The following is a 21080-nucleotide window of genomic DNA, read 5'->3' as shown; positions in this document are numbered from 1 at the left end:
TTCTGATACATAAAATTCTAAAATATAATTTCAGTGAAATGTTATAGTTGATAGCTCCGTCAATTTGTAGTAGTAGTAGTGTTAACCTCACTGACTTAGCCTGGTCGAATCGATGCTGAACTTACTGCACAGTCTCTGTGTCAGTACAGAGCCTATGCCATAGCCTACACCATAGCCTGATGTGCACCTCCCCAGCAATGTAACTACATGTTGTGGTGATGCAGACCTCCTGACTTTTTTTGTAAGCTGAAAACCATTTGTTGTAATGGAGTGGAATTTTGTTACATTACCTTTGTTAAATGTTGCTGTTGTCCCTGGCTTTATTTCAATAAAGGAAATCTCTGCTAGCTGCAAGGCTAATTTATACAATGTAATAGGCTTGTGCTAATAATGTTAGCATGTTGTATTTGTTTGGAAAACGTGTTTAGTATCATACAGTTGTTTTGCCAGTGAACATTGGGAGTTGTAATGAAGTAGAATTTTGTAACTTTACTTCTGTGAAATGTTCCTTTTGTGAAATGCTACTATTGTCCCTGGCTTGATATGAGTAGAGGAAGTCTCCTCTAGCTGCTAGGCTAATTTATGCAATCTAAAATACCAAAGGCTTGTGCTAATAACTTTAGCATGTTGTATTTGTTGGGAAAATGTGTCCAGCAAAAGACAAGTGCTTTGTCTGTGTATCCTGTGAGTTATAGTGAAGCCAATTTGTGTACTTGTACTTTGTCACAGTCACAGTTTAACAATGTTTAATGTGTGTTTTGAATCAACTAAACTTTACAGCACTTCACAGAAACCTCACCACTGACTAGAGTTCTGGAGGTGTAACTGCAGATACACCACCACACAAGTAGAAATGTTCACAACGGTGTAGGCCATACGTGTAGGCTACGGCGTGGGCTCTGCATAGAGCTGACACACAAATTTAAATCCATCTTCTCGCTAAGGCCTGGTGTAAATCTTATGCCTAGTCAGGAGCAGACATAAAGTCAAAATCTCAACCGTTTCTATAAATTAGCAGCCTGATACACAACACAAGGGCCTCAGACAACCCAATTTGAACAACAGCCCATTGTAGCTTTCCTGCCAAGGTCACCTTTTTATCTAGCTAACTTACAAACATGAACACAAACTCCTTCACCTCGGCTTGTTGAACAAGTGACCTTACAAACGTTTACCAGTGAAGAGTGCACTGCTAATGTCAGTTACCAAGCTGGATAGTTAGCTAGTTAGCTGGTCAGGAGCAGCACATTTATGGTTAACACCATCTAAATTAAGAATTCCAACATGCTATTACCATCGTCATTTGTGAACATGAGCTACCCTTCTCTCAAAGCCAGAAACCAGAGTAATTAGTCTAAAACTTGTGATGTCATAGGGTATCAAGTCTGGAGCTGCTCCACAGACAATGAATGGGAGGCTGATTTTGTGGACCCACAGAATGTTTTCTTTTTTATACCCCAATGTGTGTTATCCTATGTAGTGTTCTCCCAGTGTGCCCCCAGTGTCATCTACAACATCTTTCCCCATTCATTGTCTGTGGAGCAGCTTCAGACATTGTACCCTATGACATCACAAGTTTGACTTTTAGCATTCTATTTTTTTGGATTTGGGAGAGAGTTTTTTATTTTTACTAATATTTTTGGATGGTCTTAGACCAAATAGATAACACGAATTTTGAAAATGGGTGACGTTTCCTTTGACGTTGCAGCATATAAACTTATCTGCAAATGTCACTTCAGTCTGTTTGGACGCTGGTGTGGTCCCTACTCTTTAATACCATTGCTAACAACACACTGTCCGTCCCTTAGTTGCAAACTACAGCCAAGACTGACTTTTTTTTTCTCTGTCCTCCATGTTAACCTGTGGAGCTCCATCTTGATCAAACACAGACACGCCTCTCCTGTACATTTCTATTAATGTTTATATCTTGATGTCAATTTTCTCTCTCTCTGAGCCTCCAGGCCTGGAATTTCATCATTTTAGGGGCAAGGCCACTTGGCCTTTCGTGTTGTCAATTTTTTTGAGGGCACAAAGGCCAAAAGCCAGGGCAGCAAGGCCATAAAATAAAACAATGATTTTAAGTCCACGTTCATAATGAATTTAAGGACTAACGATGTATAACTATCTGTGAAATGAATAAATAAAACAAGCTCAAGTAATAATGAGTATAATAAGTAATAATGTGATTTATTTAATAGCACTAATAAACCCAATGTTTTTTTTAAATATAGAACAACCAGGTTTATGTATTTATAAGCAAACAATCTTAAATATTAGGCCTAAATATTTTTTGAGTGTACATGATAAACTGATTCACTGAACAAGACTGGCTTACAATTATTTTTGATGTGTTGTTAGATAGCTAACAAACAAACAAATTACAGCAGGGTTATTCAAATAGGCTACTATTTCAACTGGGCCACATTTCAAAACCAGATCATGTCAACGGGCCACATTTTTAGCAACGAGCAACCAATCCACTTTTTTTTTTTTTTTTTTTTTTTGTTTGCATACATATATATTTATATGTACACATGCATGGCCCTCCTCAACATGATGCAGACAGAAACAGACTAAAAAAGAGCTATCAATGCACAGAAGCATAATAAGTGACATTAACAGTATGTAACAACACACACTATCTCTCTACCAGCATCTCCCTCTCCCCTCTCCTCCACACACACACACATGCACACACCTCACCTCCTGATGCTTTCCTTACAGGTCAGTTACACAGGATATAGTTTTATACAGTCCATGGCAGCAACAGTCATGTTTACAACAACAGAGTCACTATTTAAAACCCAATAATATCTCACTGGAATATAAATATTCCTCCTGACATCACAATACTGAGTGAAGAAAGTCACGTTATCTCAGCATGAAGACAAACATCAGTATCAGTCATTCATCCTGCTCTCTGTCCCTCCTCTACTGAGGACACTCACTTCCTGCAGGTCAGCTGCCTCAGGTACATGTTCAGATAAAGTGTTAGCCTACATACAGACAGCTTTCATTTTAGTTTTAAGTCTATAACACTTCGCTATTAGCACCGCGAGCGCGATGTGCTTGTGTCAACCACGATCATAAATCATAATAGCGGTGAATGAGAGAATGTGGACAGAGTGGATTGAAATATGGCTTTCTACATGCTGATCACATGTCCTGATAAAGTATTGGCTTGGCTGGCAGAGGTTTTATTGCACTTACTCACAGTAACAAGTGTAGTTGTCGTTAACTAGAGTCATCTTGAAGCTATATTCCTTTCATCTGCACCGCGGCCCCACCGCTGCACAATGATGATAGGCTTCATGAAACCGAAACTTTAAAAAGTGTCACAGTATTATTACTGTGTTGATTAAACTTGCCTTGGGTTGTTTAATACCGGGTCTTGGTACCGATCCCTGCCCGGGCGTTCGATGAAGTCTCCTGGTTGGCCGGTGATAGATTGGTGTCAAACTGTCGTTACAGCCCGTCTGAGCGCTTCATGCCAGGCTCAAACAAACCCTCCACTGGTGATGTACGCATCGTCTCATCTGATGTTGCTCAATAAAAGTCCAGAATGTCATCGCATTCTTTTTCTCAGTAGACGCAGGTGTCAAAGCCGTGTTGACAGGAAAGAGGCAAAATCACCTGGGGCAGTGCGGGCGGGGCATCAAGGCCACTGTGGCCTTAGGGCAGATATTTTTTTCAAGGGCACAGGGCCAAATGAGGAGGGCACAAGAGCCGTGGCCCTCGTGAAATTCCTGCCCTGTGAGCCTCCATAATAACATTTCTGCAAATGGTAGAACCATTAGCTACACATTAGCAAGACAGCAGGAGAATGTCAACAGTGTATCTTAGCAACTCATGTGCTGCTTCGCAATAGACCAAATCACAATGTTAATTTATAACAACTTCCGAGACAATCCTTTTATCTCGTTCATGAAATCAAACAGCGCTGAGCTGACACGACTTCAGTTAATTTGTTTTAAGTCATCTAAAAAGGCCAACAAAGAAAATTTTGTGTACACTGTATTTTGAATATTTTCTCAGCTTTACCTTGTCATCAGACAGCCTACTCTGCCAGGGAACTGAAGCCATTAAATCCAAGCCACCAGACTCCATAGACAAAAACATTTCATGTCATTTTACTTAGCACAACACTGGCTGCCTCAATCAGTTAATGTGTAAGGTAAAGCAAAGCAAATATTCAAATATAGCGTACGCTTACATAAACTCTGAGTTGGCTAAAATATGTTTTGTGCAGGCCTGTCCACAGCAGTACATTGCTCAGCCTCCGTGCCAGTAGATTTGGTTTATCAAAGACACTAGCAAAACAAAATAGCACATAAAATAAGCTCAGCAGAAATGCCAAATAGGTCAGGCCACAGTGTTTATTGCAGCATAGTATCAAGATATTTTTGTGTGGCAATATCGTATCGTCGCGCAGTGCTGAGTATTGGATTTTTTATTATATAAATTATTGATAGTACAAATACTAATTAAACTTTAAGTAGCCTACTATAATAAATTACTTTTTGAGTCCACTGAGTACATTTTGCTGTGAAAAAAAAAATGGCAAAGGGTGAGATGAACAGACTGAAAACTTTATCTCGTTACACAAAACAGATGTTAACAAAGTTTTCCTTTGGGGGCATAATTTACAGGTGAAAAAAGTAATAAAATGCAATATATCTTAATATATTTTATTGCAATACTCAGCATATCGCAACATATTTAAAATCACAATAATTTTGTATCATGACTTAAGTATCATGATAATATTGTATTGTGGATCCTCTGGTGATCCCTGCCCCTAGTCTATAGCCATATTTGCTGAGCATTCACATGAGCATGCATCACTAATACAAGGCATACTCAAGACTAGGTTTAAGTTTGGTTGGTGCAACCAACTTAAAGTCCGATGTAAAGACTGGTCTTAATAAAATCCGACTTATCTGTTAGGACCAGGCTTAGTAAAGACCTTGGTTGGTGCAACCCACACGTGGTGACCATCTTCCACCACAAACAGTTGCTGCACTGTAATATTCTAAAGTACTTTTCTGCTTCATTGTGCTAATGTTGTACTGAAGAGCAGTCTCTGTTTGCACCATCTGTAAGCACAATATCAAATATGTTAATACACAGCAGCTGCTACAGTTTTCTTTTCATTGGCAAAGGTTAGTTGATCAAAAGGAAACACTACTAATTTTACAGCTGGAAGCCTGGACGTTTACTTGTCACAAGGAGTCGTGCTTAGCCTGTGATAAAAGTTCATTGACAAACTAGTGTAAACTAGCATAGCTACTACCTAGTCATCATTTGCAGCCATTGTAGCCTTTTTTTTTTAGCAGTCACAAGTTTTAGGATGATAGCCTACATTAATAAATTGCTAGCCATTTGCAAACATAATAGTTTAATAAGGTAATGAAGCAAGTGAGGCAGTTGGCAGTTATGAGAAGTCAGTGGGTAGAAAAGAATTATTTTCTACCTCTATTTTCTTCGTTTGTAATGAAACAGACTTACAGTGTTGACAGACATCTTCTTTTTAGGCTTCTTTTGCTAATGTCACTTGAGTATTGAGTAATGCTTGCTGTACACTGCAAATGAATCATATTACTTAAAAAAACTGCCTGATTTGCTTTTAATTACTGCAAACTGTTGCAATTCTATACAATACTAATGTTATCAGATATACTATCATTAATATGACAGTGTACTAGTTTGATAGGGCATACCTTGATGTGCTTCATCATTTTTTTGCTGACAGGTTATTATACAAGACACGCACTACATGGCATCAATAACCGTGACTTTTTAACATTACATTCAATGTGACATTTGAGAAGTTAACCATTAGCTAGTAAAACTGATTATTCAATGGTTTCATATTGTGATAGTTTCACAAAATGTCCCTGGGGCTGTCACACCACCCTCCACAGGTGGAGGTACTCTTTTTATTAGATTTGTGTACCTCCTTCTTTTAGCATGTACATGGTACATGGCGTCCATCAGCACCACTATCAAAAACCTAGCAATTTTAGCCCACAAATGTTGACATTTGTTATAGTTAGAATTAGGATGGAGCTGAAGTTGCTGAAATGATTGCACAGCCTCCTTCACTACGCAGCAAGAGGTCTGCACATGAAATTGGTTTACAGAGTCACATGACCACTTGTTGTTTTTCAGCACAAGCTTCTCTACCATTTGATTTGTATTTCTGATCTGTACTTTCCCAACTCTATAGTCTGTTTTGCTGTTTTATTGGATGCATATTTGTTAAAGGAAGAGTCTGATCTGGTCCTATTCTCTATTTTCTTGATGTTGATAAATCTCATGAGAAGACCAAAGCCAACAGTGATTGTATCTACTATCAAGTATTGTGTGTATCAGCATGTATACCTTCTTCCTCTGTGCCACAGAGCTGCATTGTTGTCCAAATACTATTAAAAACACATCAGTGAGCCACACTGTTGCACTGGGTGGCATGTGCCATACCACGAACACACGCAGTGTAGTTTATTTTTACTCAATCCTACATACACTGACCTGCTGCCCCAGATACTCATGAAAGCACCAAATGTGTATAAATCTACTACAGTAAATAGTCCCCAACAAAAGCAAATCTCTCCTGTTTGAGCAACCTGGTCTCATTCTGAAGTCGAAAGCCAGCATTTGGTCAGTGACTTCCAGCTTTAGACATTGAAGAAAAAAGCTGTCTTTTCACATTGGCATGATATGTGGCCAGTTGCTGCCTGGCAGCATCAGGGGTGAACATGGCGGGACAACAACTTAAGTTAGGGCGCCGAAGGTCCGAGTATGGCTGGAGGGAGGGGTGGTGGATGGGTTCAACAACTAGTGACTTTCACTCGGGAAGCCCGTGTTTGCTTCCAAGTGCTTTTGTTGCCTAAACCCAACTATGTGCATGTGTAGGCAAAGGGTAACCATGTGTGTTTGTTGCTGAGAGAAAAAAATGTCAGTTTGCGGTGTTGTACCAACATAGTGTATTTATGAAAGAGACTGTATACAAACTGTACATTTCACGTGAAAACGGAAGTGTATTTTGTGAGGAGGAGACAATGCACGTAAAAGGCTGAGGTTGACACGGCATCCCAAAACGTTAATAACCAAAACACCCACGGTATCTTGCACATCGTATCTTGACGTGGAAAGTCCATGACCAAACATCAATATGTGACAAGGTCGGAGTGAGAAAGTGTTGGTTTGAGTAATGTGTGCTAAAAACTACAATGACCAGCTGTTTTAAGAAATGACAGATTATTTCTTTACTATTACAGACAGATTACTATTTTTTAAATAGGTATACTATCATAACTAAACTATATATGTCACCTGTTTTTAAAGATTAAGTAGGAACTAGTGGGCTTCTGAGAGCCACTGACAGGCAGAGGTAAGCAGTGAGCAGTGGACCAATGCATTGTAGGTTCTGGTCTTATCATGACATTTGTTGACACATAATAACAGAAGTTTAGGATACCTCCAGCCTTATTTTTGTATTGGATTGGAGAGTGACAGAATACAGTGAACTAAATTATGTATGTACAATCCAAAGTATGAGTAACTGTTAACTGTCTGTTACAATTCAAATTGGTTGTATTCTGAATACAGTTACTGTCTTCAAACATAGATTACTTGAAAATAATACTTTATTAAATTTTGTTGTATTTGTTCTAACACTGTATCCTAAATGAAAATGACGTGAGCGAGCATGAGTTTGATTGTATTGTTTTCTATTGGACTGTCCTAACTTGCTTCGAGTGATGCAGCACTACGGTTTTAAACTTTTGTCGGACAAGCTGTTTCTATTAATTCCTGTCACTAGCTTTGAAAGCTCTGCAGTGGAAGAAAAACAGCTGATACATGAAGTTGAAATGATGAATTCTCTATATGACACCTCTCATTTCACTGCAAAAACCTAAATAAGATGGCAGCTGGCTGGAGGGGGCTCACTAGGAAGCAAAAAGTTTCTTGTAATGACCATCAGTAATAACAGCCTACTTGCATTTGGGTGTATTTTTTTTTGTCATTGCTAGAGAATATCACAATATAAAACATGTATTTTCTGATTAAAAAGCACCCTTTCCCCGTTAAAGGTTTTTTTGGGGGGAGTTGCTGTGAGGGTCCAAAGGACAGAGGGATGCTGTTAAGCCTTCTGAGGCAAATTGTTATTTGTGATATTGGGCTTTATAGATAAAATTGATTGAAACTGATTGAATTGAAACGTAGAGAGAAAGTAATGGCCCATCTTTTAAGAGGTTACACCTCCAGTTATGTTTACAGCTGATAGCTACATTGTTTGTTTACATGATGCAACAGAATTGCACATTTTCACACAGATTTTGTGTGGACAGAGATTGCCGCTCGCTTGCTGTTAGGACACAGTGCAAAATTCATATAAGGCATGAATTTCCCATGAATAGATTTTTTTAAGTGTGTGCAGTGCATCTGCCACATGACAGTGTCAGAGGACATGCACAGCCAGGACGCTGTCATATGTTTTTGACATGAGAATGAAAGACCCAGAAAAATGAGCTCAGCGTGACGATTTTGAAATATTTCAAAAGTAATCCACAGTATTTAGAATACATCACTTAATTTGAGTAATCTAATGGAATATGCTACCAATTACATTTTAGATTACATATTTAGTAATCTGTAGTGGAATATCTTTTAAATGTAACCCTCCTAACACTGTCAGTTAACACCCCTAAAATGACAGTGTTTGACTAAAGATCATATGTAACTTCTGGATTTTGTATCAGGAAAAGTAAAATATAAGGTAAAAATATTTGAATATGACACAGACATCAGATCCTACTGCATATTACCGCAGTCCTAAATGATACTGATTGTAAAAAGAATTCCAAAATTCCAAAGTATCCTGTTTCTGTCTACATTTACAGGTTAGTGGTAAAAAAGTATCATTTGACTGTCTTGCAGAGTATCAGGCCCAGGTGCATGACAATCAGCATTTTAATGGATTACTTCTCTGTTCTAACTGCTGGAAAGACTCTATGATGAGCATGCTGTGTTTACTGTTTTTTTTTTTTTTTTCAAAGACAGCAACAGTGTCTGTTCAGCTGTTGTGAACTTGTGGTCATGGAGTCATGTAATGTAAAAGTTGTCCAGGAGACTGTTTCTGATTGACTGGATATAAATAGCATGTCCCAAGAGTTCCGCACATTTAAAATCAGTGTTTGCATTTTAGAAAAGCGTGCCATATGGCAACAACGTGACATGATCAATATATTTAGCACTGATTTCCAACAAAAACATTCCAGCTCATTTTGTAGTGTGAATAATTACTTTAAAAATCTGCTGATGTGATGACAGTAATTATGGGTGATACTTTATGTGTGGCATGCTAACAGTCTGAATGAATCAGACAAAGGATTTGGACAAGCTGAGGCAGAGGTGCTCATCACAGAATAGCTCAGGCAGCAAGATGCAAGTACTGAAACTTTCTTACTTCAGAATCAAGATGGAGTCATTGGTCTCTTAGGGAGAGCTGAAGGCTGGGATGTGTGCTTTCAGGGCCACTGACACATTTCTCTCCCCTCCTGCCAACAAGAGGATGAGCCAACTCTTAGTGCAACTCAAAGCCCAGGGCTTTTATTATGAAATTTGTCACCCTCAAGGAAAGACACAAGACAAAAGCCGATGCAAGTAATTTAGGAAGTAAAAAGTGTTGAGAATAAAAATGTAACATTTGGATACTTTCATGTTCCCTTTATGGTGTCTCATCTGAGATAAACGTCGTAATCATGTCATGGTTTCTGCCTTAGGATAAAGTGATCTGGAAGCAGCACCATCAAGACCTTTCTAGATGCAGAGATCTTTAACAAGAGGTTGCTGTACCAAGTGAAGAAGGACCTAATCAACCAGTGATGAATTCAGAAAAAGTGAAAAAGCAATGATCGCTCAAGGCAATATGTCTTCTAAGGATGTGTTGCGTCACTAAAGACAACAGATAATTTGTTGCATTGGGTTAAGGCCAAGTAAGTTCCAGTAAGTCAGACGAGGGTAAAATCACTGTCTGCAAGCCCCAGTTTTTTTATGTCCACCTCCAGTGTAATTAGATTTTGCACACATATTAGTTCCAACCTCTTCATATATTATATTTTGTGCCTGTTCATTCATCCTGGCTTTATATGCACACACAAGATATGATATCCTTTTACCATTTCGCCAGCATAGACACCATTAGTAGAAACAATGGGAAATAACGCCGTCTGATTCATGTTTAAACTGACACACAGGGATGGCATGCCAGTTTACACTGGTTACATGCATTGTGTCTTTTCAAAATGAACTTCCATTTTCACAGGAATTGTATAGTTTCTGCTTGTTAAATGCATACAGTCTCTTACCAAAATAAACTTAGAACGTAGGCAAAACACTTTGTTTTTAGGTTTATTTCCTTAGGGGCAGACAACAAAAACATATGGTTAGGTTGAGAAGAAAACATCATGGTTTGACTTAAAATAAGTATGTTTCTCACCAACGTATTATAACATATGACATATGTCACATGAAATATGTTAGTAGCATAGTATGCTCATAGTGCCATAATATCCCACCAGAACACTGCGCTTGGAGAATGCAGGGTTACCCGTGGTCCCTAAAGTTACCAAAAGTAGATCAGGAGCCAGAGCCTTCAGCTGTCAGGCTCCTCTCCTGTGGAATCATCTTCCTGTTACGGTCCGGGAGGCAGACACCGTCTCCACATTTAAGACTAGACTTAAGACTTTCCTCTTTGATAAAGCTTATAGTTAGGGCTGGCTCAGGCTTGCCTTGTACCAGCCCTTAGTTAGGCTGACTTAGGCCTAGTCTGCTGGGGGACCTCCTATGATTCACTGAGGCCCTTCTCTCCTTCTCTCTCTCTCTCTCTCTCTCTCTCTCTCTCTTTCTCTCTCTGTTATTATACACATATGATTATTGTCACATATGTATACTATCATATATTAATATATATGCTTTCAACATATTGTACCACAATAGCTGTAATTATAATTATCATAGCATTACCTTCATTAATGTTGTTGTAAGGTACTGTCATTACCGTCTGTCCTGCATCTCTGTCTCTGTCTCTGTCTCATTGTGTCATACAGATTACTGTTAATTTATTATGTTGATCTGTTCTGTACGTAATCTATTGCACGTCTGACCGTCCTGGAAGAAGGATCCCTCCTCAGTTGCTCTTCCTGAGGTTTCTACCATTTTTTCCACCGTTAAAGGGTTTTTTTGGGGGAGTTTTTCCTTATCCGCTGTGAGGGTCATAAGGACAGAGGGATGTCGTGTGCTGTAAAGCCCTGTGAGGCAAATTGTGATTTGTGATATTGGGCTTTATAAATAAAATTGATTGATTGATTGACATACTAGCATACTAACTGTTATTAAAATATCTCAATTGACTTTTGTTTTCATATGGGTGAAAGTCTAGAGTTTGTTTTATCCATCCAACAACTGCATAACATGGCAGTAACAATCATTTGTCATCTCTGTTATATGGCAGCTGATCTCATCCTCCTGAAGCTCCTGAATCTCATTGTTTTCACAATTTGAGGACATTTTCAGCTGCTGTTCTTCTTTGAGTTAGCCACCAACTCCTACTTACTGCTTTTTAAATCTCCCTGGTCAGTCACACTCATAACACGTTATCAAAATGTCCTCTGTCCCACCCATGATCCCGTCCTGTCAACTGTACTGTTTATACAGACACTGTTTAAGTGCTGTACCTTTCTGTTGGAGTAGGCTTTATCACATTTTCCCATTCCTTATGTGTTGTAAGAAAATGTCTCAGTTGTGAATATCTTAGGAATGTGAACTCTTGTCTTACTTGTTCAAATGACCTTAGCTCCCCATTGTAAAGAATTTCATGCAAATATCTCTTTCCATATTCAGACCACATTTTAAAGCCTGCATCTATTTGTGCTGGTGTAAAATCCCCAAGATAACCTACAATGGCCACTGATAAGATTTGTATAGTTAGCTCTCCAGATTTTTAGGGTTACTCAATTCCCCCATTTCAGTATATTTTAGGGAAACATCCAAGAAGGGTTGTGCCTTAAGTGGCATTAGACAGAGGCCCCTTACATTATCAAACCAGTCAAACAATTATCAAATATTATCATATGGGTATGTGGGTGTACACATATATATACACTGAAGAATTATGTATGTTTAGATTGTATATATTCATGTATTTAAATATATAAAGCTAGCAGGTGAAGTTGATTAAGATATACACGGATATTAATATTTATTTTTGTAAGGCAAATATAATTGGTCATATATATATCGTACATTTAGACTGGTTTATATTTGTAAGTCATGGCTAATTGTTAATTTTTATTATATACTAAGACAGGTTTATGTTTCGTAAGATAGATATGTGGTAATTAATGTTATATATTTACATTGGTCATTTTTGTGTGACAAAGTTAAATGGTAGTAAACACTGCATATTTAGAAAAGTCTAAGGTATACATTTATCAGCATAAGGAAGCTGTCTGTTTCATTTCACTCAGTGACTTTATGGAGAAGGGGTGGGATTTAATAAGTTAATACTGACTCCCATTTCCTTTTGGATGTATAAATCAAAGTAACTATACATTGACAGTTTCATTATTTGTAAATATTACTTCCTTTCTGTCTGCTTGATTGTATGTTTATGTTTTCTTACATGTTCAAAATTAATATCAAATATCATATCATATTATATCATATCGTATTGTATTCTATCGTATGATATCGTACTGTATCAGACCATCATTTATATAAAAAATCCTTAATCCATGATACTTGAGGCCCAGAAGTAATACCTGAAGTCTGGAAATCCCAGCCCCCATTCAGTTTATTGTAGTGTTTTTAGTTCTTTGGAGATTTCAAAAGGCAGCATCTGGAATAGATAAAGTCACCATAAAAATCTAAAGGCTTTAGGCTTTAGGCTGTCACTTTGTCACTTCAGGAATGACAGGCAGGTGCAGCACAGCAAGAAGCGCAAACTGTACATCTGCTCAAAACTGTAAAACATTTCATTTATAGCCTGCTGTTGTTTGTTTTTCAGCAGGATTTCCATTTTGGTTTATTTTGGTCAATTTATATTAGAATAGGGTTTAATGCTCTTCTTGCTTATGTCTATTATCAATGAAACTATGGCAGTAAGAGGGTGATCACACAGAAATGAGACGCTAGAGACGTGGACGCTTCAAAGACGCTTGAAATGCTGGAAGCGCTTATTCAATATGCGCTAGCTACTGGCGTCTGACGCTCAAAAAGTTGAAAATATTTTAACCTTCCAGCAACTACCCGCATCTAAAAACGTGCATCTACAAAAACGCGCGTCTAAAAAAACGCCGCAAAAACCGCCGTCTATAAAGACACTTGAATGCCGGTCAGACGTGCCGTATCATAGGAAAACAATGGTTTTACTGGCGTCGCATTTCTAGCGTTTCATCTCGGTGTGATGGCTCCCTAAGGTCAGTTACAGGTCAAGTGCCCGTTCCCCCATTTTGCCCAATTGGAGATTACTACTGCTTTTCCTGCTATGCCTGAACTGACCTATTGGTTTTTCAGATCTATTATTAGTCATGTTTATGACATGAAGCCAATCAGGTCTGACTTTGACTAATTTCCCTGGATTAATTGTAGCATTTCCTGAGTTCTAATAAATGGCTAGGAGAACAGATTTGTGTGTTGGCCAGTCATATAATTTGTTAGTCAGTTGAATTAGAAATGGAAATGTCAGTGATGAGGTAGAGTGGTGCCTCTTAGACACAGGATCACCATATCAGTTAGTCCTCCCAGTTACATTTTTTTTTCCAATTAATGGAGAAAATGTGATACTTTCCTCTGACTGAAATCTTTGCCTTATTGAGATTTATGCCATCTGTTAAGTCATCTAAGAAAATTGAGAGACATTTCCTCTTCATTTCAACCAACAAGCAGTAAAATGTTTAAGAGAGCAAGGCAGGAAGGCTGATACAAAAGGGAGAGTGTTTTAAAAATCATGCAAGCAAGTATAAAGGACTCGCTGTTGCATCACCTGTTTCCACGGCTCGGCCCCTTTACCATGGCAACGGAATGCCAGTTGGGTCGTCAATGTGGGTGTAGAAAGGAGCCTAGAGGAGGAACAAGCGTGTGTTTAGTCTATTAGAGCTGCAAAGCAAGGACGGGCTCCGTATTACAACCCTGAAAGAGTTACATCATTGAAGAGGAATCCTTCTCCCCCCATGTGGCTCGCTAACCAAGCACGGCTCTTTCTTTCAGCTGTTTCTCTGTTGATTGTGTAAATGGAGGAAGCGAGGAATAGCTTGGTAATTGGGTCCCTTTGTGAAATGTCAAGGAACATTTTTCATTGCCAAGACATCTTAATATAAATGTAGATTGTCCAACCCTCAGCAAATCCCTCAAATCTGCTCGCCAAGAACCCTCTCAGAGCATATTACAGTAACCGATCACTGGTTTTTGTCCTCTTCCTCCTTTCTCATCACAGGAACAACAGAACGTGTCTGTCTGATACAGGGTACAGTCGAAGCCCTCAATGGTGTCCACAACTTCATAGCGGAGAAAGTCCGCGAGATGCCCCAGAGCGCCCAGAAACCCGAACCAGTCAGCATATTGCAGCCACAGACCACTGTCAACCCCGACCGTGTCAAACAGGTGAGACACTTTACAGTCAATAAGGTCATGAGGATGTGTGATCACTATGTGGGGGGAACAGTTCACTTCCAGGACACCTTGTTTATTAGTCACCAGTCTGACTTGTTCTCTGGGCCATGACCCAGTCTGGTAGGGTCAGGAAAATGTGAGGGTATGTGGTTATTTTTACCTACAGTCTTTCATAGCTAGACAGAGCCGGGTGGCAGCTGCAGCCTAAACCCCTGGGATTAACAAATTGCTGAGTAAAGTGGGGGCTGGTATAGTACTCTGACTCAGTGAGAGATATCCCTCCTTCTGTAAATCATGTCTGCTGTTGAATCTTTTCCTTGTTATCTTGTATTGCTTCTTCAATTTTTGTATATCTCTACAGGCCAAATTGATCGTGCCCAATAGCACAGCTGGGCTGATTATTGGCAAGGGCGGAGCCACAGTGAAAGCCGTAATGGAGCAGTCAGGGGCTTGGGTGCAGCTCTCCCAGAAGCCAGAGGGCATCAACCTGCAGGAGCGGGTAGTTACCATCAGTGGGGAGCCTGAACAGAACCGTAAGGCTGTGGAGATCATAGTACAGAAGATCCAGGAGGACCCTCAGAGCAGCAGCTGCCTCAACATCAGCTATTCCAACGTCTCGGGGCCAGTGGCCAACTCCAACCCCACTGGCTCCCCCTACGCTAATACAGCCGAGGTGCTGCCCAATGCAGCCGCAGCAGCTGCCACTGCCTCCAGCCTTCTAGGCCAGGCTGGCTTGACAGGAATGGGCGCCTTCCCTGCCGCCATGTCCAGTTTCTCTGGCAATGATCTGCTGGCCATCACCTCAGCCCTCAACACGCTTGCCAGCTATGGCTACAACACTAACACCCTAGGTCTGGGCCTCAACCCTGCAGCTGCTTCTGGGGTCCTTGCTGCTGTAGCAGCTAGTGCTAACCCAGCTGCTGCTGCTGCAGCTAACCTACTGGCCTCCTATGCTAGTGATGCCTCCGGCAGTGCTGGCCACCCTGCTACAGGCCTTGGGGGGTTCTCGCTGGGTTCTCTAGCTGCTGCTACAGGGGCTTCCAATGGTTACCTAAATGCTTCATCCCCTCTGATGGCCTCTTCCCTATTGGCGACAGAGAAGCTTGCAGATGGGGCCAAGGACGTTGTTGAGATTGCTGTGCCCGAGAATCTGGTTGGTGCCATATTGGGGAAAGGAGGGAAAACGCTGGTAGAGTACCAGGAGCTAACAGGAGCCCGCATCCAGATCTCTAAAAAGGGAGAGTTCATTCCTGGTACTCGGAACCGTAAAGTTACCATAACAGGGTCGCCAGCCGCTACGCAAGCAGCACAGTATCTGATCAGCCAGCGGATCACTTACGAGCAGGGCGTGCGTGCTACCAACCCACAAAAGGTGGGCTAAAAGGAAAAAGAAGAGGAAAGAAGGAAAGGATGAAGACAGAGATAGAAGGGAATTGTGAGGGTCACAATGAATAGAAAAAAAGAAACGTCCAAATATCTGTTCAATATTTCAGTATCAAATGAAAGAATCACAAAGGAGGAGGTGGGGGAGACAACCAAGATAAGTGTGTGTGATATGTGAATGTGTTTTTAGGGCTGACGTCCTGATGTTTTTTAAAAGTTTGTGTCGAGTCCTTTTGACGATGGTGATCAGAGTAAGCTGAACTGGTCCACTGCCAAGCTGCAGATTCAAGGGTGAGGCCACAGGGTTTCACCCTCCTCCAAAACCTCATAGCTGTTTTCCTTTTTTTTTCTGTTGGGTTTTGTTGGTTTTAATTTCAGTTGCAAACCTCAGCTCCCGGTGAGTTGAGTGTGTCAGATGAAGTTCCAGCCAGCTGATAGAGCTGTTTTACAAACCTTGCTCTTTGTATATAATGCAGAAGGCATTGTTAACAGGGGAGAGGTTTTATGACAAGCACCTGGTCATCTCAGTCTATGGGGAAGCAATCTGAGTATAATTTCTTTAAGGAAATCATATCTATGTTGATATATGTTGAATTCTGGCTCATATCATAATTGAAGTTTCTAAATTTGGGTATTTTATCTTTTCATCCTTTATTTATTGACATGGTCTCATTTAAACACAAATAGATTATTTAAACCTGTGAATGCAGGTTGATCTGAATGTAAAAACAATATTAGCCTATTGCTATTTTTTATTTACAGGGATCAAATATTGTGTTGCAGTGAAAGAAATGTATAACTCAAACCCAGTCTGAACTTCACTGTTGCTGTCTGCAAGTATAGTTCAGGGGTTAAATAATCAATGTGAGAGGATAGAGGAGACACACAGGAATGTATGAATATATTTTACATGAACACACATATAATGCTCCCACAAACACTGAAATATATTTGCATATTCAGTCACAGCTACAAACACAGAAATATGTCGTTTAACCCTTTCTTGGTGCTATAGGACTAGGTTTATACTGTATCTTTACCATGAAATCAGAATCTCTCTGGCGACTGTTGTCTTGATCTAAAAAAAAAGCTGATATGTCGTCCAGCCATTAGTAGCCCATTGGATCTGCCCCAGCCTCTCACCTAATGAAAAAGGATTGATTTCAGCCTTTCATGATGGAAAACAATCCAGTCTTAATATTCCAAGTCCATCCTCTCTCCCAAAGCTGGTCTTTTGTTTTTTTGTTTGTTTGTTTGTTTTTTACTAAAAATTGGCCATACTCGAGATATTACCTGACATTATGTTTGCCTTAGTCACACCTTTGTAACTCCCAAGAATTAACTTAAAGCTCAGACTACCTTAAAGCAATGTCTAACCAGTTCAGTTGGCAAAGGGAACAAAGCACTTCAAAAGCATTTTGATAAGAAAAGCTGTATGAACCAATATCTGTGAACAAAAAAACTATTGCCTTTACATTAAGGGTACCAAATAGTCAAGAGACACACACCAATGAAAGGGAAATAGAATAAAAACACTTGAAAAGAAGGTTTGGACTCTCTTTTTTCTGTGAGCCATCCTTCCCAATTTGCATCAAGACAAAAAACAAACAATACTTCAGTTCATCCAGGCAGCCTGTTATCGTTCCCAAAACACGTTAACGCTCACTAACTGCGGGTGGAGCACGTAATAAACATCATGAAACGTTTTGGCATCATTGTCTTTTATGGGCAATTGTTTGTCTAATGCAGGGAGGCTAATTGTCTAGAGCATTTCCAAGCACTTGAAGATTACCTTGGCTTCCTTCTGTGCTGCTATCCATGGTGTTCATCCTGCGTACACTGGGTCTCTGAAGACTGCACTGTGAGACATAAAGAACACAATGTAAAGCATGTCTGTCCCTGCTGGGATGTGAGTATATTTTAATGTGAACATCTATGTCACATAAACAAGACATACAAATACTGAGAGAAGGGATATATCCACAAGAACATTTATACTCCAGCGTCTTGTGATGTTTCTGTTTACCAGTACCATTGCACTGCACTTAAATTAGCAGGCGTTTTCTGATTAGCCAACCACAAATTATTCCCACTGCACTTTCCTGCACTGTATTCTCCAGTCCTATTTTGTCCACGTCCCCACTCTAAAGACATCTTTCAATTGTCCCCATCAACCCAAGCTCTATGATCAGCTTCCTGAATACACGGCTGTGAGGGTTGGTGCTGAGTAGTGTCCAAGAAAATCAGAACCACTCCTGTTTTTGAGGGGAAATACAATGAACAGCCTTTTCATTTTCATAATTCATGTTTGAAAGTAAATGGATATGAAAGTGTTTTAAACAACTCTTTGTGTCTGAACATTATGTGTGGAAATTGCAACAGTGAGCCTTTCTTCCTAACTGAAATCTCTCCTTTCACTATGTGTCTGGAAGGCTTCACAGTCATCCATAACTACAATCTGGCCACTAATAAAATCATAACATAAAGATAACTTTTTACTGCCCAAGATTTTAGCATATAATAAATAATAAGATACAAGCACAAAACAAGGGGATGTTTTATCAATGCAACTGGACTGCTTGACTGCAGAGAGCTCTCTGATCATTACATTGTGCCAAATAGGCTACTATTTCTCTCTGCCCCTCATTAACTTTCCTCTTTCTCTCAACATTTGATTCCCCTGCATGTTGCTGTTTCTCACCATTCTGAGATTCCTCCTGTGTCCTAATCCCTGTATGTGCTTCTTCCTACACTGTGCTCTCCCCCTCTTTCTCCTTCCTCCTGTCTTGTCTTCTCATGGGTGGTGTGTTGGGTGTGCTGGTGGTGGGAGTTATGCACTATAGGTCATAAGGGTATGAAAATATTTTCCCAGGCCGTAGAGCTCACAAGGCTAAAATGCACAGAAAACACCTGCCTCCAAAACTGTGACACCCACAAGACCAACCAGCAACGTTAGCTCAAAGTATCAAATTCCCTCTATAAGAAGAAACAGCAGGATTTAGAAAAGTTTCGACCGTGAACTATGGCCTTTTAAGGGAAGAGAAAGTGTTGTTTTTTTCTTCCAAAAGAAGGCAGATCTTGGTTGAATAGATATTCATACGTCAGCTGAACAAACTGAGCTCAATTTCAGCTTGTAAACAAAGCATAGGTAGGACAGAATGCATAAGATAGTGAGTAAGGTGGGAACTTGTTTGTGACCTCAAGCCGAAACAATGACATCCTTTATGCATATCCTCTTATCTGAAAATGACTAGAATTCATTTCTGTGGAATACAATATGTCATGTCATATGATCTATATGTACTTTATTGTAGCTATTCTAGTTTGTAGTCCAAATGCAGTCCAGCGTTGTCGATACAATGTGAACTATGTTATATTTGTGTGGATGATGAGAGTGCCAACTAAGCCTGATTAAGATTAGCTTCGCGATTTGTTTGTGCATTATGATGACTCATCATCAGCCGGTGGTGTCCATATTTCTGTCATTGATGATTTAGTTTGACAGTAAGAAAATGTAAAGAATATTGGAAGCAATATAGTAGCATGTTGTCCTGTTTTGTGTTTTATGTCTGTTGTATGAACCTTTGAAATTACTAAGATTTTGAATGAATAGGTTTACATGTACTTTTTGTAAGTTATGAAAATGCTGCTATTTGATAAGTAAACTATACAAAATATTTTAGTTGAAAAGATGTCTGGTCTGTTGATTAGAAACATGCTCTAAAAGGCTGGAGCATAAACGAGGTGTATAGAATACTATACAGTATTGGTAAGATAGTAAAAGTAATAATAGACTCCATAGTACAACCTGTGCCAAACTAGACCTCCGCAGCTTCTGAAATTGTAGATGTGCGATCAAATGTTAGATATCAATAACTTGTTTAGAAGTGCTGATCAAGTGCCAATCAAACACTGTCTTTTAAGTTAAGAAAAGATAATCAAATACATTACTTAAGAAAACAAAGGACAAAGAACTTTTTGTGCATTGTTTTATCCCATAGGTACATAGAGTAAGAGTTAAAGATTGTGATTTTTATGGATCCATGTTGTTTTACACTCCATGCATCCCTTGTGTGTTTGTTTGACCTGTGGCTTAAGTACTGCTGTCTCACAAATGTCTCTATAGGCCAGCATGGACTAAGCATAACATGTTATAAGCATTCATAACATACCATTAACAATCAAAAATGTGTTTGTGGAGTTAGGTGTTATCTTTTTGCACGTCTTCTATTGCATGGTATCAAAGTAAATTATGGAGGAAAAAAAATTACAAAAATTTGCGAGGTGTCTCGCAACATTCAAAGACATAACGCTGCATGCAGTCAAATGTAAAGCACTTAAGTTTACTCGCCTCATGTTGAAAAAGTTGTTTTTTTATGTTGTGAGTTAGGAGGGAGCTCATTATTGTCATGTTGGCCCGAAAAAAAGACACACACACACACACACACACACACACACACACACACACACACACACACAAACCTCAGATCAAATTCTCATTAATCAAGTTCATGTCTCTACGCATCATCATAGAAGATATTTTGAGTTTTAGGTACAGTGAGGAGTATTAAAAATGTGAAACAAGCAAACGTGAAAATGTTATTCAGTGCATTGGCTCCTTGTGTTTTGCTTTGTTAGGATATCTGACATGCATTTCTTTTACAAACAGGTTGAACCTCATATAACCTGTCCCATGATGTTTTTAGATTTATTTTTTTTACGTCACAGCTTGAAAGCCCAGATCTAATCTATGAATGTACCCATTTACTCTTTTTTTAAATTTCTGTCGAATGTTATCAGTCTTTAATGTAAATTCAGGGCAGGAATGTCAAATACATGTAGAGTTAATATCTATGTCAATAACAGATTTCAGCTATAGTCAGGTAGGCCTCACACGGCCATAGTCATGAACCACATTATGTTTTAACACAACTTCCGATTCGCTGTCAACATTATCTTGTTTGTTTGGTGTTGCATAAATGCACTTTACTGATCAGTGGGTCATATTGGGTGTGAAATGA

At 39.4% G+C, this 21080-nt stretch overlaps 1 protein-coding gene across 2 annotated transcripts in view; it reads left to right on the top strand.

The window, feature by feature from the left end:
- The window catches only part of nova1 (NOVA alternative splicing regulator 1), a 32952-nt gene extending 12411 nt beyond the window's left edge, over positions 1-20541 (top strand). For both annotated transcript variants that reach the window (XM_049591549.1, XM_049591550.1), the window contains exons 3-4: positions 14501-14667; positions 15038-20541. In XM_049591549.1, coding sequence (XP_049447506.1) covers positions 14501-14667; positions 15038-16057 — 1187 coding nt within the window. In that variant the 3' untranslated portion in view covers positions 16058-20541. The remainder of the gene's footprint in view (positions 1-14500; positions 14668-15037) is intronic.
- The last annotated feature ends 539 nt before the right edge of the window (positions 20542-21080 follow it).

Source organism: Epinephelus fuscoguttatus, linkage group LG12 (genome assembly GCF_011397635.1).
Source record: "Epinephelus fuscoguttatus linkage group LG12, E.fuscoguttatus.final_Chr_v1".
Classification (NCBI taxonomy): domain Eukaryota; kingdom Metazoa; phylum Chordata; class Actinopteri; order Perciformes; family Serranidae; genus Epinephelus; species Epinephelus fuscoguttatus.
Note: the sequence above shows the minus strand (reverse complement) of the source record. Positions and strands in the feature narration are given on the sequence as shown.